We start from the raw sequence: 16,767 nt of genomic DNA, 5'->3' as shown, positions 1-16,767 counted from the left end.
TTAAGCAACTCCCACCTTCCTTCTTCCTCAATTTCTCCCCTCCTCTTTTGCCTCCCAAACTGTAACCGTTCCCCTGACAGTTCTATATTCCATTCCCCAAAATCTTCTTTCTTGTCAGCAGGTGCCTCTTGCAAACCTAAGGAATAAAGGGTCTTTTGCATTTCCATTCCATCTCTTCCATCTCTAAGTCCAATTCCTCTGCTTCATCTTCCAATCTCTGGTTTATTTGTTCATACTTTGTAGTCGTTGTCTGGGAACTTTCTAGTTGTATTAATTTGGAGATTTTCTCATTTATGTTATCTAAATTATTTTTAGTCTCATTATTATTTCTTTTTATGTCCTCTTTGCATGCAAGAATTGATTGGTGAATTAGTTGTAGTGTAGAGTATATTTCCTTCTGAAAGGTGTTTGTTTATTCTTGAGGCATTATTCCTGGAGATCCTCTAATATCACCAGTCTCAATAAGAGTAAAACAAAGTTTCCTCTAGCTTAAACAACTCAAAAGTCTCTCCCAGCCAGGCATAGTCCAAAGTCAGATTTTCCTTCTCTCCCACTAGTTCTTGAGATTAAAAGTCCAAGCTCAATAAGTGTTTATAGTCCAAGCAGGTCAAGGTGATAAGTATGCCAAAATATTTTCCTTTATTGCCAGCTGTTCTCCCAAGCTAGGAATCACCAAGCAGCCCGAAAGCAAGTTATAGTGCTGTACACAAATCCACCAGTAGATGTCCTTCAAAGTTCATTTTCCACTCTTAAGACAAAGGATTGATTTTTTTGTATTTCACCTCAATGTTTTTTCCCCAAAGAAAAAAATCTTAAGAATTATCTCAGTTCTCAAATTTATCAGAACTGTAACTTTATATTACTTCTACTTCAATATTGTATATTTGTGTCCCCCATAAAATTAAAGCACCACTTCTGTTTACCTTCAGAGGTTTTTAGCTTCTTGGGAGCCTTTCCCAGGAAATTCAGTTATAAAATAGTAAAGAAGAGATCAATATTCTCACCCAGTTCCAAACATGCAGTTTACGATGTTCTAATTGGTGCTTTTGTTCTTCAGTTGTCAGCAGCTAATGGCTGACCACAGAAATGTAGCCGGTCTTTCCACTGCCACTTTGGAAGGCTTTCCTTGGATCAAACGGAGAGACCTCTGCCTCTCCGTGATCAACAAAGCATCCCTCCTTGTCATCGCCTCTTCGGGGTGACTTTAGGCCCTTTTCAGGGGCCCCAGCAGGGCAAAATTAGGCACGGAAGAGAGAGCCCTACCTTCCTGCGTCCATTCTGCTGCGACACAAAACTGGAGGTCCAATTAACAAGCCTTCTTAGTGTTATGATATAAATCACCACATTCATTCCTAGCCTTTGGAAAGGCACCCAAAATCTTTTTCAGTGGGCATTCAGTTGCTAATTCAGTAATGACCTGGTGGCTTCTTAATATTTTGTTTTGAAATTTTAACTAAAGGTTGAAGCTATGGTTTGGGGCAGGGGTAGGCAACCTCGGCTCTTTTATGACTCATGGACTGACTCAGGAATTGAAGTCCATGAGTCATAAAAGAGCCGAGGTTGCCTACCCCTGGTTTGGGGAATATTAACATCTGGTTTTAAGCTATGTAAGTATGTAGTACAATAGTTTGTATGCATCTATTCATCAAACTTTAGGCAAGTTACAATATTATGAGCATTACAACGCTATTATATCGTAAAGCCATACTAAGTTATCCATATTATTTATTTATTTATCAAATTTCTTTATCACCCAACCCACTATGTATCATTTGCTGTCCTTTATTATATATCTTCCTTTCCAAAAGTCCTTTTAAAAATAACTCTGTTTTCACTATTATTCTAAAAAATAAGAGGGCAAGAATTAATCCAGCCTCAGAGTATAAACTATTCTATAGTGTAAGGGATGCCACTGAAAAGTACATCCTCTGGGCAATTGTAAGCCGCCCTGAGTCTTCGGAGAAGGGCGGGATATAAATGGGATTAAAAAAAAATAGATAAAATCATAGTTCTGTGTAACCAAAGAAGTAAGTTACTGTGTGTGGGGGAAGTAACCATATTACTTATTAACCATATTACATATTAACAGTGTAATTTGAGTCAAACCAAATAGACAAATTCCTTGCTCACCTCTCTATCCTAACTTCATTTATTTCTTGGAGAGCAGCCTCTTGCCATAATACTCCAAGGCCAATTTGATCTTTGCACACTTCCTTCTGTATTTGCATGGGCAAAGAAGTGCATTAAGTTGCAGTACTTTACTAGGTGTATCAAAAATGAAGGTATGCATTAGCTATAAGAGGGAAAAACAGTCTATATCTGGACTGTATTTTACTGAGGTAGTAAACTTTATTTTGTACTACACAATACAGTTAGTTTAATTTTGGGAAATGTTTTTGGTCACTCTTCCCCTACCCAAATATATAAATTGTGTATGCATGTATGTGTACACATACACACGCACACACATACACACACAGAGTACTGTGCAAAAAAAAATCCTAGGCGACCATTAGATTTGTTATTTTGGCAAAGCTTTAAGGGCCACCTGTAATTATTTTCTAGTACTGAATACATCTTGAATATCTAGTTTCCTTGTTGAGTTCTCTTAGAGCAGACATGTCAAACACAAGGCCCGGGGGCCAGATCCGGCCCACGAAGTGGCTTCATGCGGCCCGCAAAGCCATCCTGGAAACAGTGAGGGAACGGCCCCCATTGCTTTGGCCCAGGCCCAGAGACCCTCCTCCTGCCAGAGACCCTCAGATCTGTCCCACTCCTGCCCAGGCCCCCATAGGCACCCTTGATGCGAACGATGTAGAGCTGGCCACGCCCACCCAGTAGGCCATACGCACTCTAGCCACGCCCACCCAGTAGGCCACACCCACCCAGGCCACACCCACCCGGCCCCTTGAGGGCAACCGCAATGCTGATGCGGCCCTCAATGAAATTGAGTTTGACACCCCTGTCTTAGAGAGTGGCCTTCCCAATGCAAAAGTATGATTTTATGTTTGTCAGAATGCCAGTGATTTTTGGTATTTGGACTGGAATGATATGATTGAAAGTTAGTCTTATTAGTAAGCTTCCAATGAATTACACTCATACAACATGTATAATGGTCAAGCATGTCTTACACAAACCTGGTGTAATAGACCTTTTTGCACTACAGTCATTTTGGCATGAACTAGTAGGACATATACAGGTCTTGGCAAGGACAGTTCTTAGGGTTCCATTTAGGTTTACGGGAGCCAGGTGTGTCTCCTGTTGTTCAAATGTAGGGGGAGATCACACTAAATACTTGCCACTTTAGCCTATGGAAGCTGTTTTTTCTACTTTTTCCATTTTTGAATACTACACACAAGTTTCCTGTATTTTCTGGTTGTATTCTAATAAGGAGACAGACATAATTATATATGGTCATTATACCATTGCTGCAAGAAAACTAATGGTGGCCTAAGACTTTTGCACAACAACTCTCTCTGTATGTATGTATGTAGGGCTCTGTGTGTGTGTGTGTGTATTATCTTGAGGCTAAGCTTCATTGAAGTTAATTTCTTTTCCTAACATTTCCCTGTTAAAGGTGGAGATTTTTGTGTGTGTCTGATTGTAGCTAAGTAAAATGTTCAAATCAAGTTCAATTCATCAGAGCATTTTTTCATTTATACATGTAGTTATTTTGCCAACAATATCTAAATTGTTGGTCATTGCAACCTTCTAGGGTGTTTTTCAACATTCTAGTCCTGAAATCTTCTGGTGGTCTCCCATCCATGGTCAGCCCCCGCTTAGCTTTTTAAAGATCAGCCAGGTTTTGTTTGCCGCACTATTTTCTTTCGATGTCTCTCCTCCCCCATTCTGCTCTTTGATAAGTATTTCTACTCTCCTAGATTGCCTGTATCATCATCATTATCTGCTATGGGGCATCCAGGTCATATGGCTACACAGGTGTGGCAGTCTTCATCTTGATTTACTGCATCGTCCTGTTTATTATCTTCATGTTAGGATTACACCTCCAATTGACTTTCATCCACTGGGGATGGACGGTAGGTGTTGGTACTGTGGTAAGCCCTGTGGTGGGGTAAGAGATTTATATGTCTCTCTCAGTATTAATTAACAATAAGTCTAGCATCCATCCCTTGATCCATACAGGCTCTGTGCAACATTATTAAAATAATAACACTCAACTATGATGGTCCCCCAAACAAAACTATGGATCAATCTCTTTAAAAAGCAAGGAAGAATGGTGCCATCTGTCCTCCCTAGAGCAAGGTGATCCATAACGTGGGTCTACCATCAAGAAGGTCCATATCCCATGAACTATGAGGGTAAGGGACTGTCTATAGGTCCTCTCTGGATATCTCAACTGCATGGGCAGATTACATTTTGCAAGGCATTATATGACATAAATTCCATTATATGACATAAATTCTTCGCAGGTGGAAATTCCAGTAAGAATTTCCACCTGCGAAGTATGTCACATCCTGGCATTTGTGTAAAGTGATCATAGGGAAGCATTTTTGCATCCATTTGCTTGCTATTGTCTTCTTTTTGCATAATAATACTGTCTATAGCAGAGGTGTCCAATCTTGGCAGTTTTACAACCTGTGGACTTCAACTCCCAGAATTCCCCAGCCAGGCATGTTGCTGGGGTATTCTGAGAGTAGTTCACAAGTCTTAAAGTTGCCAAATGTGGACACTCCTGGTGTACATGAAGATGAAAATCTCAAGGCAGTTATATTGAAGTTTTAGTACAGCATTGTACAGACAATTTATTATATAAGATTACAATCTTAACATTCACCTCTCTGAACAAAGGAGGTTTAAAAAGGCATCACCCTAAAAACCTTTAAGTAGCTGAATATATTATATATATAATATAATATAATATATATACATTTTATAAGCTGCCAACCACTATTAATGTCCAAATAATATTTGGATATCAATAGCAATCATCAGCCCAATATAAATCTCAAAAATAAGAAGTGCATTAATTTTTATCTGAGTAAAGAAAGATCTTATGTTAAGAGGAATCCATGTTTCAGATGTGGTGTAAGTCTGTATATAGAATTATCATCCAAACATGGTTTCCAAGGGGGATTTAATTCTGAGTAGCATATATAGTGGTTGGTTTTGTGTTCTAACTAGATCTGTTTATAAAGCCTAACTCAGACTCCACCAAGATTATTCTTTTTCTTGCTTCTCCAAAGACTTTCATCCGTGCTCTTATTGGAGCAGTGGCCTTTATCATCACCGCCATCATTGTCCTTGTTAGACACCCAGATGGAGCAGCCGTGGCTGGTGGGGTAAGTATTATATCTGCTGGTGGGGCAAATTTTGGAGGGATTGGAGAAGGGAAGCTGGAATGGTGACTTGACAGGAATTTTTAAAATTCAATAACATGCATCAAACAAGGCGAGCCTTGCTTATTCAGGGATCGCATTAGCTAGAGAATGCTATATATAGTAAGGCTGGGAAAACTGTACTTGTCACAAAACTACATTTCCCAGAGTCAGCTGATATTGCCCATACTGGCTGTGACTGCTGGGAATTGCAGTTCAACATTTTATGGGGCTCACAGATTTTTCACTGCTTCTTTCAAAAAAAAATAGGACAATTAAAAAAGAACAGAATCTGGCAAGACACAGGAATGGGTTCCCTTGCATTAAGACCAAACAATGAACACAATTTTTTATACCAGTGTTACCGGTGAAACAGGCTATTAAAGCTTCTTTTTTATTATATTTTTATTATTATATCATATCATGATACAGTACATTGTTCAAATCCTATCGTGGTATAAAGGCCGTCGTTTGGCAAAATTCAAAGAGCAGTTATTTTAAGGTGAAGAAAAAAAAGACATTGAAATAAAACGAGATTACAAATAGTCCACAACTTACAACCACAACCGAGCTCAAAATTTCCATTGCTAAGTAAGTCAATGGTTAAGTGAGTTGTGCCCCATTTTATGACCTTTTGCCACAGTTGTTAAGCAAATCACTGCAGTTGTTTAGTGAATTGTGCAGTTGTTAAGTCCATCTGGCTTTCCCCATTGACTTTGCTTGTCGGAAGTCAGCTGGGAAGGTTGCAAGTGGTGATCACATGACCTCTCATATGCAGCTGTCATAAATGCACGCTAGTTGGCAAGTGCCCAAATTTTGAACATGTGACCATGGAAATGTGGCAATGGTCTCAAGGGTACCGTTCCCCAGATAGTCGGGTGTGAGTCTCTCTTTTTGAGATGTGGTCCTGGGGCGCAGTTGGGCTTGCTGCTGGTGTACCTTTCGCCTAGTCGCGCAGCGGCAGCCCTGCCTGAGCTACTCGACATCCTCTCGGGGTTGGTGATTGAGTTCCCCAAACTTATAGTTTTGGGTGACTTCAATCTACCATCCCTAGGAGGATCATCTGAGTTAGCTCGGGAGTTCATGGCTTCCATGATGGCCATGGACCTGACGCAAGTAATTCTTGGACCGACTCATGTGGGAGGCCACACCCTTGACTTGGTTTTCTTATCTGGACGGTGGTTAGATGATCTTGGTGGGGGCTCCCCAATTGTTATGCCCCTGTCATGGACCGATCATCATCTCCTGCGGCTGGTCTTCCGTTTTGCCACCCCCCGCCGTGGGTGTATGGAGCCAACTAGATGGTACCACCCCAGGCGCTTAATGGATCCTGATAGGTTCCAGGCAGCGCTGGGGTCCCCACCTGCCTCCGTTGCTCACAACTCGGTGGATGCCTTAGTGGAAGCCTGGGAAAGGGCAGCCATGGAGGCACTTGACCGAGTTGTACCCTTGCGGCCCCTGACCCGGTGCAGATCCCAGCGAGCTCCATGGTTCTCTGCGGAGCTTCGGGAGATGAAGCGTCGGAGACGGGGCCTAGAGAACTGTTGGAGGTCCAGACGATCCGAATCCGACCGATTGCGACTAAGAACCTTTATTAGGTCTTATCTCGCAGCGATAAGGGCGACGAGGTCTAACTACTTCTCCGCCCTTATCGCGTCCGCAGATAACCGCCCGGCCACCCTGTTTAGGGTGACCCGCTCCCTCCTTAATCAGGAGGTAAGGGAGGAACCCTTGCAGGGTCGTGCCGAGGAGTTTAGTCAACATCTGTCGGACAAAATCGCTCGGATTCGGACCGGTCTGGACTCCAACTGGGCAGAGTCTGACGACCAGGACACGGGCGGTCTTGTTGATGTTATCTGGGAGGAGTTTGATTCTGTGACCCCGGAGGAAGTGGACAGGATTATGGGGAGGTTGAGCTCCACCACATGTTTATTGGACCCGTGCCCTTCCTGGCTGGTTTATGCAGCCCGGGAGGGGACACGAGGCTGGTTCCAGGCAGTTATATCTGCCTCTTTGAGTGAGGGTAGTTTCCCCGCCGTCTTGAAGGAGGCGGTGGTGAGACCTCTTCTCAAGAAGCCTGCCTTGGACCCAGCTGTGTTAAATAACTTTCGTCCGGTCTCCAACCTTCACTTCCTTGCGAAGGTTGTTGAGAGTGTGGTGGCGCATCAGCTCCCTCTGGTCCTGGATGAAGCGGATTATCTAGACCCGTACCAATCGGGTTTCAGGCCCGGGTACAGCACGGAGACGGCATTGGTCGCTCTGGTGAATGATCTCTGGAGGGCCCGGGACAGGGGATATTCCTCTGTCCTAGTCCTATTAGACCTCTCAGCGGCTTTCGATACCATCGACCATGGTATCCTGCTGCGGCGTCTCAGGGGATTGGGAGTGGGAGGCACAGTTTTTCAGTGGTTCTCCTCCTATCTCCTGGGACGTTCGCAGTCGGTGTTGGCAGGGGGGCAGAGGTCGACCTCGAGGTCTCTCGTTTGTGGAGTTCCTCAGGGGTCGGTCCTCTCGCCTCTCCTGTTCAACATCTACATGAAACCGCTGGGTGAGATCATTTGTGGTTTTGGAGTTGGGTATCATCAGTATGCTGATGATACCCAGCTTTTCCTTTCGACCCCAAACCACCCCAGTGATGCCCTCGACGTGATGTCCCATTGTCTGGAAGCGGTTCGGGTCTGGATGGGGAGGAACAGACTTCAACTCAACCCCGACAAGACTGAGTGGCTGTGCATACCGGCATCCCGGGATATTCAGAATATTCCACCTCTTTCCATGGGGGGTGAGTTATTACCCCCCGTAGATAGGGCTCGCAACTTGGGAGTCCTCCTAGATTCGCGGCTTACTTTGGAAGACCAAATAGTGGCGGTGACTAGGGGGGCCTTCGCCCAGGTTCGCCTGGTGCGCCAGTTGCGGCCCTATCTAGACCGGGATGCCCTGTGTACGGTCACTCATGCGCTCGTGACCTCTCGTCTGGACTACTGCAACGCTCTCTACATGGGGCTTCCCTTGAAGACCACTCGGAGGCTCCAACTGGTACAGAATGCAGCCGCGAGAGTTGTCTTGGGAGTCTCCCGATACTCCCATGTTACACCTCTGCTCCGCGAGCTGCATTGGCTACCAGTTGTCTTCCGAGTGAGATTCAAGGTTTTGGTTATGGCTTTCAAGGCCTTACATGGCATGGGTCCGGAGTACCTTGGGGATCACCTGCTGCCAGCGTCAACTTCCCTCCGCCCTGTGCGTTCCCACAGAGAGGGCCTCCTCAGGGTGCCACCGGTCAGAGAATGTCGTCTGGTGGCCCCCAGGGGGAGGGCCTTCTCTGTGGGCGCCCCGGACTTATGGAATCAGTTGCCGGTTGAGCTCTGGACGGCGCCTGACCTTCGCTCCTTCCGACGCGATCTGAAGACCTATTTATTTGAACAAGCCGGCCTGGCCTGATGGGGGATGTGTTGGGGTTTTTATTGCGATTTTTTATACTACTATTTATTGTTTTAGGTCGGGCTTATATTTAATTCTCTTTTAACTTTTGTACTTTGTATTTTATATGTGCCCTGTTCACCGCCCTGAGTCCTTCGGGAGAAGGGCGGTATACAAATATAATAAACTTAAACTTAAACTTAAATGGTCAGAAATTATTTAAGTGCCACTGTAACTTTGAACTGTCACTTAACAAGAGGTTGTAGGTTGAGAATTACCTGTATATTACAAAATGCAGCTGCTACAACAATACCTTCTATTTGGCAGGTTGTTTCTGGCTCAAGATTTTATCATGCATTGCCCGCTTGCCAATTTTATAGGTCTAGATAACTTCCATTTGTTACATAAAATTCTCAAATGTTTTCTCATTGTTATAATTAACTCCTAATATATTTAATCGGTAACACTAGGAGTTGTGCATCTAGAAAAACTTTCAGCCTATTATTGGGGCGTGGGGGGGGGAAGTCCTGAGTCTCCAAATTAAAATTTCATTGCTTTTCAATAGGTGGTTTCAATTCTGACTGGAATCCTCTTTGGCTACGATGCATACACCATCTTGCCTTCTATCAAGAAAACTCATACGGCAGCTCCCTCCGGTAGGTCTTCTGGGGTTGAAGGCAGTTGGGAAGGTGGTGAACATTTCTAGGTGGCTTCAAGAAGTCTTTTTTTTTCCTTGCATGAATCAGATCCTCAAAACCTTGCTTTTGGAAACGGCATTGGTCTTTTGATTTCCACTATAGCAGGGGTGTCAAACTCAATTTCATTGAGGGCCGCATCAGCATTGCGGTTGCCCTCAGGGGACTGGGTGGGTGTGGCCTACTGGGTGGGCGTGGCCTACTTGGTGGGCGTGGCTGGAGTGTGTATGGCCTACTGGGTGGGCGTGGCCAGCTCTACATGGTTCGCATCAAGGGTGCCTATGGGGGCCTGGGCAGGAGTGGGACAGATCTGAAGGTCTTTGGCAGAAGGAGGGTCTCTGGGCCAGGGCCAAGGCAGTGGGGGCCGTTCCCTCACTGTTTCCAGGATGGCTTCGCGGGCCGCATGAAACCACTTCGCGGGCCGGATCTGGCCCCCGGGCCTTGTGTTTGACATGTCTACACTATAGATTTCTGTATCCAGAACTAGGCATACCACTTGTTAAACCCAGCAAGGAAAATGGGACACCCCCCCCCCACACACAAGAATTCTTTTCTCTGGAATTGCCGTCCTTTCCTTAAACGTGGCTGCAGAATGTCTGTATGATTTATGACGACTCCGTTGCATTCCAGTGCCCTTTGCGTAATGGGCTGTGTGGGTGAAGGGGGTGTTCTACTTGAAGCCCAGTGGCTTTAAGAATATAAAATGATAGTGTACAGGTAGTCCTTGACTTACATTCATTTAATGATCGCCCAAGCTTACAGCAGCACTAAAAAAAAAAGTGACTTATGACTGTTCCTTGCATTTTCGACTGTGGCAGCATCCCCATGGTCACTTGATCAAAACTTGGGTGCTTGGCAGTAGGCTTGTAATTGTGATGGTTGCAGCATCCTGGGCTCACATGACTGACATTCGCAACCTTCCCAACAAACAGTCAATGGGGAAAGTTGGATTCACTTAATGACCACATCATTTACTTAACAAGAGTTTCACTTAACAACCATGGCAAAAAAGGTCACAAAATCGGACACAACTCACTTAACAACTGCCTTGCTTAGCAACGGAAATTCTCATCCGAGTTGAGGTTACAAATAATCTCCACAGATGCAGACATCCAGTTATTCTTCTGCTAAAGAATTATACAACGGGAGTAACGGAATTCAGCATGCACTCAGTATATAACCTTGGGATGGCTATCATGTCTATTTGATCATTATTTATGCCACTCCTCTCACTTCCAATGTTAAATCCCTTTAATAATAACTTCATTATTACAGTTAAAAACAGATAATGTAATGAAGAAAAAGTAGATCAAACAATAAATCATAACCAAATAACTATTGATGTTCATCCTCACTCCAACAGGTAGTGCCACCTCCTTAGAAGCCAACATCTCATATAATCCCTATTGGCTCTCTGAAAGAGCCAAGTCTTCACTGCCAGGACACTAATAGGGATGGGGCAGTCCTTTTTTCCGGAAGTAGGCTCTTCCCAGATGGATGGAGCTAGGCTCCACCCTTGGGATCCCAGATCATAACACTTCAAGCCCTGCCTCCTGGATCTTACTCTACACTCCATGCAATTGGTGGTCTTGAACATAGGTTGAATATAAGAATAAGTCCTAAGTTGTGAAGGGCTTTGAACGTAAATAATCAGCATCTTGAATTATACTTGGAATCCGACTGGTATGTTCCCATAGAAGTAGCAGCGGGACCCGAATGAACAATGTAGTGTCTTTAATTCCCAGGCTGCTGCATACTGGACCAATTGCAGTTCCAAATGGTCTTCAAAAGCAGCTTTGTGTAGAGCAAACAGTAATAACCCAAGTGGGAATTAATGGGTTTGACTGTCAGCAAAATGCCTGCTCCCCAAAAAGCCTGCAGTTGATATGCAAAATGTACAAAGGCTCTCCTAGACATGACTTCCATCCACTCTTTGATCAGGAACCAGGAGTCCAAGGGGACACACAGGTTGCAAACTGGTTCTGCATGAGGCAGCACAGCCTTATTCAGAGCTACAAACGTACTGCTGCTGAAATCTCCCTGCTTATGAATCAACAGCCATTCTATTTTGTTAGGGTTAAGTCTAAGTCTGTTTCTCCCCTCGTGGAAGCAGAAGAGAACCCCAAATATATCTCCTGTTTAGGATGTACACATGTGGCTATCCTTAACATATCAGCGATGGTTCCACTCATGAAGTGGGTGGTCTCCACCAGCAACTTCATATAGTAGTTAAATACTAGGGGAGAGAGGATTAAGCACTGCAGCACACTACAAAACAAAGCCCACAAGTTCTACCTCTCCCTCTTTACCACCAAATGCAGTCACTCATTCAGGAAGAAAGAAAACTGGATGTGGGCAATCCAGAAAGATATCAGAAGTGAGGGTATTAAAGGCAGCTGAGAGATCCAGCAGGGCCAAGGAGGTTACTTTCCCACTATGCCAGTCCTGCCACAGATCACGAACCTATGCGAATGACGGTGTTCTCCGGCCAAAAGCCCAAATGAGAAGAATCCAGAGAATCCCATTTCATTTTAAATTACCAGCATTACATTTTTATTTTTAATAGCTATTCTAATTTATTTTATTTTATTTTTATTTTAATTCCATTTATATCCCGCCCTTCTCCCAAGACTCAGGGCGGCTTACAAGCTTAGCAGTAGCCTTCATTCTATGTATATGCCTGCTTTATTAGGGCTTTCACACACACCCCAAGCGGCATTATTACAAAGTCAGCTTAATTGCCCCCAACAATCTGGGTCCTCATTTTACCTACCTCGGAAGGATGGAAGGCTGAGTCAACCTTGAGCCTGGTGGGACTCGAACCTGCACTAATTTCAGGCAGCTGGTGTTACTTAAGGAGGCATTAGCCCACTGCTCCACCAAGGCTCTCTAATGCTAGTGCACTTTTAATGCAAGGTATTGTTAATATATATTCATTAAAATAACTATTCCCTGACAGTCAAATGCAATTCCATTTATAGCTGAACAGCAGAAGAACGTTAATGGTGTAATCATTTTTTTTAAAAAAATATTTATATTCCTTGATTTTGTGTGTCTGTGTGTGTGTGTATTTTTATGTTTTATTTTCTGTATGTTAAGTCACCTAGACCAGAGGTATCAAACTGCCGGCCCACGGGCTGGACACATCATGTGGAAGCCGCGCCCACCCCATTGCCGGCTATGGCAAAACAGTCCCGATATGTTGCGCGACATCACGTGATGTCGCGAGTTTGACATGTCTGACCTAGACTCTGGGACTAAGCTTATAAATGGTAGGAAAGAAATATATGCATACATAATGTGATTTTTAGTGTCAGCCTGCCTGACCGCGTTTCTATTTTTGTCTCCTTTGATTTTTTTTAATGAGGTGATATAATTGTATTGCCATTTTCTTTTTAATTTGTAGAACTAGGAAACGAAAGCAAAACATGCGGATACAAATAAAACAGAACATTTAAAAACTCAGACAAAACAAACCAGCAGCAATGAAGACCAAAACCTAACTCAAAATGAAATCAAATAATCGGGTAGAATACTAAGTACATCAATGGAAAAATTACTACTGCTTAGTTTTTAAATAACAAACAGAACCCAAACTGCATAGAATGCCATTGTCCAGTCTTCCAGTCAAAGAGAGAGCCCACAAGCCAGCCTTTGGAATCTTATGTTCAAGTGTCTTTCCAGGAACATAAAATAATCTTCATGGCCCCATGTCTGGACCTTACACTGGCACATATTATTTATATTGATATGATCCGTTCAGTCGTGTCCAACTCTTGGAGATTCTGAGGGCTAGGTCTCCCCACCTCTTCCGATCTTGCACTATTTCTGAGTTTTTTTTCTATGTTCTGGCTGGTGTGAACTTCGATGGCATCCAGCCATCTTTGGCGGTCTGGTTATTTATATTGTATTTATTTGTAAAAATGTATATCCAGTACTTTCACTGTTTACCTGACAATTGCAAAGCAGGGAGCAACGTTACAGCTTCTTACTTATTCATAGGGCTCGGATGGTGACGAATAGCAATCAATAGCTTCTAGCTAGAATTAGGATTGTTGGGCAGCAGTTCTCATCTTTCCAAGCAAGAACAAGCAAGTTACAATAATAACTTTGCTTAATATCGGTCTGTCCTTTTTCTGCTTCTTACAGAGCCTACAGAAGGGATGTGAAGACACCATCCCTCTTTCACCTCAAGACAAAACGCCACCCTGGACCCATCTCCTATTGCCTTCTATGGGATCTGTCCCCAAGAGACCACCTCCCTGTATCAATTTGCCAACGCCACAGCCTGTTTTCCATGAGTGCCCAGTAGGACTGATTGTCGTCTGACTTGGCAGCTCCTTTCATTTTTGTCTCCACTTTATGAAACTGTTTCAGCAATGGGAAAGAAGGGCAATTCTGGAATCCTTCAGGGAAATTGCAAGAGCCCAATAAAAATGGATTTCATAGGTTTGTGACTATGGGATTGCATCAGATTGGGAGTAATTCCATTTACTCTCTGGTTGAGATTTTAAAAAAAAATAAGCCTTTATATTTTTAGTCCTCTTAGTAGAAAATGACAGCAAAGGACCGTCTCATTGGGGCGTCTGTTTGCTCTGCAGACTCCAGGTGCTTACATCCAGATTTTCTAGATAAGAAGCCACTACGAAAAGGCGTTTGAAATTTCACTAAGCCATCTTAAAATACCCATTTATGATAAATTATTTTTTTAAAAAAATAAATAAAGAAAGCACTTAAAAGGCATCCTACATCGGTAACTTTTTCTACACCATTTATTTCCTCCCCTAATCTTACCTCTCTCAGGGTAACCTCAGTCTTTAAAACAAGTACTAGGTTACACAGTAGGGTTGTGTGTGTTCAGTCGTCGTGAGCAAATATAAATGGTGAGTTTGGGTGGTCATCGGATATGGAAACCTTCCAGATTAAGGAAAACTTTTCTGAATTAGATTTCCAGGGCTTTAGTGCAGGGATGTCAAACACGCCACGTCACATGACGTGGTGCGACATATCGTGACGTTTCCCCCTTGCTGGAGCTGGGGTGGGTGCGGTTTCCGCGTGACACATCCGGCCCGTGGGCCAGCAGTTTGACACCCCTGCTCTAGTGCCATGCAGAGTTCATTACCCTGCCCTATTTTGTAGATTTTTTTTTTAATAAAAATAGTTAACATATCAAACTTTTATATAAAATATGCAAATTCATATACTTTATATTGATATTATCCGTTCGGTCGTGTCCAACTCTTGGCGATTTTGAGGGCCAGGTCTCCCCACCTCTTCTGATCTTGCACTATTTCTGAGTTTTATTCTATGTTCTGGCTGGTGTGAACTTCGATGGCATCCAGCCATCTTTGGCGGTCTGGTTTCCTTTTACCGCTAACTCTTCCAGGCATAATTGCATGATATGGCCAAAATAAGTGAGACGCAGTTTTGTGATTTTTGCCTTCCAGTGACATAGCTGGGTTATGCATTCATAAACTTGTTAAGTCATTTTTTTTTCCCCAAAGAAGAGAACTTGGCTTATCTTGGTGCTGATTTCTGGGTATTTTTTAATAATTATTTTGGTGTAGTGCAGAATACACACCACCTTGGCTAAGACCTCAGTGATCTATCAGGAGACACATAAGCGGCCTGATTTTCTTCTGGGGAAATTTATATCATTGCCTTAAGCTTAGAACACTTTCCTGTCTGCGTTGTGGGAACGATAGAAGAGAATGACTACTGCCATCTCACCCAGTTCTCTCCTGTTTGACTTTGGGCAGCTTGGCTTTATTTTGTGCTTGCTGGAGAAATAAAATAGTTTAAAGTGCGAATAAACTGGTATGAAGTCTGATTACTTGATGTCCATTACCATATTTCATGCAATCTTGGCTGTAGAGAATTGCTAGTATAATTAAAGGGATCTGTGAAACTTCTCCATCTTGGAAAAGGAGTCTGGCATTATTATTATTATTATTATTATTATTATTATTATTATTATTATTATTATTATTATTATTATTATTATTATTATATTATTATTATTATTATTATTATTATTATTATATTATTATTTTATTATTATTATTATTATTATTATTATTATTATTTTATTATCTACTACTACTACTACTACACTGTGTTTCTCTGACTCTCCTTACATTTAAATAGAAGCGTTCAAGCTGTCAGTGTGCACAAATTAAGTGCTGCGTCCACAAAATCACCAAGAATTTGATCAGCTACCTTCAGTCAGCAACTAATAGTAGTAACAGATCAGAAAGAAGCTTCTCTGCATCTTTAGTGCTGTAGTCACTTTGTTTCCATGTTTTTTGGAGTTCTACCAAATAAGTAGCATCTCAGAAATCACAGCTTTCATTTATTTAAAAAGAAAGTTTCTACTTGTTACATCTACCCTGATTAATTCATATGTGCGCAGATTGTGCTACAGAGTCTTCCCAAAACCAGATGCTGTTTTTCACCAAGGGTGGATTTGGCAGACTTGGTAGAAGAGTCAAATCCAAAATGTTTACTTCTAAGTAGCAAACTATAGTTGTTTTTTAGGGAGAGGATAAGTCAACATATATTTCTTTCTGCTCTATTTCAGTAATGGATTAGATCTTGGGAAGCAAAGTTGGGGTTTTTTTGCCTAAGTTTCAATGAAATAATATATCCTGCTCCCAAATTGCCTAAGTTGGGACATGAAGATCAATATAATACTATTATACTTTTTCGGTGTGTACAATCTTTGGTCCCCAAATTTCCTTTTTTGCAGACCTCCCCAAGCCCAATCTGATCATGACAGCTGAAAACGGGTTTATTTTTCTGCTGTGTTGACACCTGAAAGAAATGAAACCTAATGTGTAAGCCCAAAATTAGGTGTACCAAGTAAAAAAAAAGATTCTATTTTGTTAAAAAGTATTTCAAATGCAGTCTTGGTTGCCAAAATGTTGCCAGTCTCTACCATGTAAGCCAAGGAGAATCAACCAGGTATCCTACTGATTTCCAGATGACAGGTTCCATAATCCTGATTCACTTGCAGAAGCTGATTCATCTATCTATACAGACACAAAAAATTTTGGGAGGGCGCCCTCTTGTTCATTAGACGCAGGGGTAGGCAACCTCGGCTCTCTTATGACTCATGGACTTCAACTCCCAGAATTCCTGACTCGGCTATGCCGAGGTTGCCTACCCCTGCGTGACTAGAGGCTGCTGTAATGAGGAAATCGCTCCCCTTTACCCACTGCACCATAACACCCATTTCCGTTTGTTCCTTATGTTATCTTTTCCTTTTTTCTCATTAATATCCCAACATGCTCTAATGATCCACTGCAATACAAAAGAAG

The 16,767-nt window shown here is 42.7% G+C and overlaps 1 protein-coding gene across 1 annotated transcript in view; it reads left to right on the top strand.

The window, feature by feature from the left end:
• PLP2 (proteolipid protein 2) overlaps positions 1–14,596 on the top strand; it is a 25,043-nt gene extending 10,447 nt beyond the window's left edge. Inside the window, exons 2-5 of the mRNA XM_081321824.1 lie at positions 3,882–4,037; positions 5,205–5,300; positions 9,319–9,409; positions 13,598–14,596. Of these exons, the coding sequence (XP_081177950.1) occupies positions 3,882–4,037; positions 5,205–5,300; positions 9,319–9,409; positions 13,598–13,617 (363 nt within the window). The 3' untranslated portion in view covers positions 13,618–14,596. The remainder of the gene's footprint in view (positions 1–3,881; positions 4,038–5,204; positions 5,301–9,318; positions 9,410–13,597) is intronic.
• The last annotated feature ends 2,171 nt before the right edge of the window (positions 14,597–16,767 follow it).

Source organism: Vipera berus, assembly GCF_964194415.1.
Source record: "Vipera berus genome assembly, chromosome: 2".
Lineage (NCBI taxonomy): Eukaryota > Metazoa > Chordata > Lepidosauria > Squamata > Viperidae > Vipera > Vipera berus.
The sequence above is the reverse complement of the archived record's forward strand: the minus strand, read 5'-3'. Positions and strand labels throughout refer to the sequence as shown.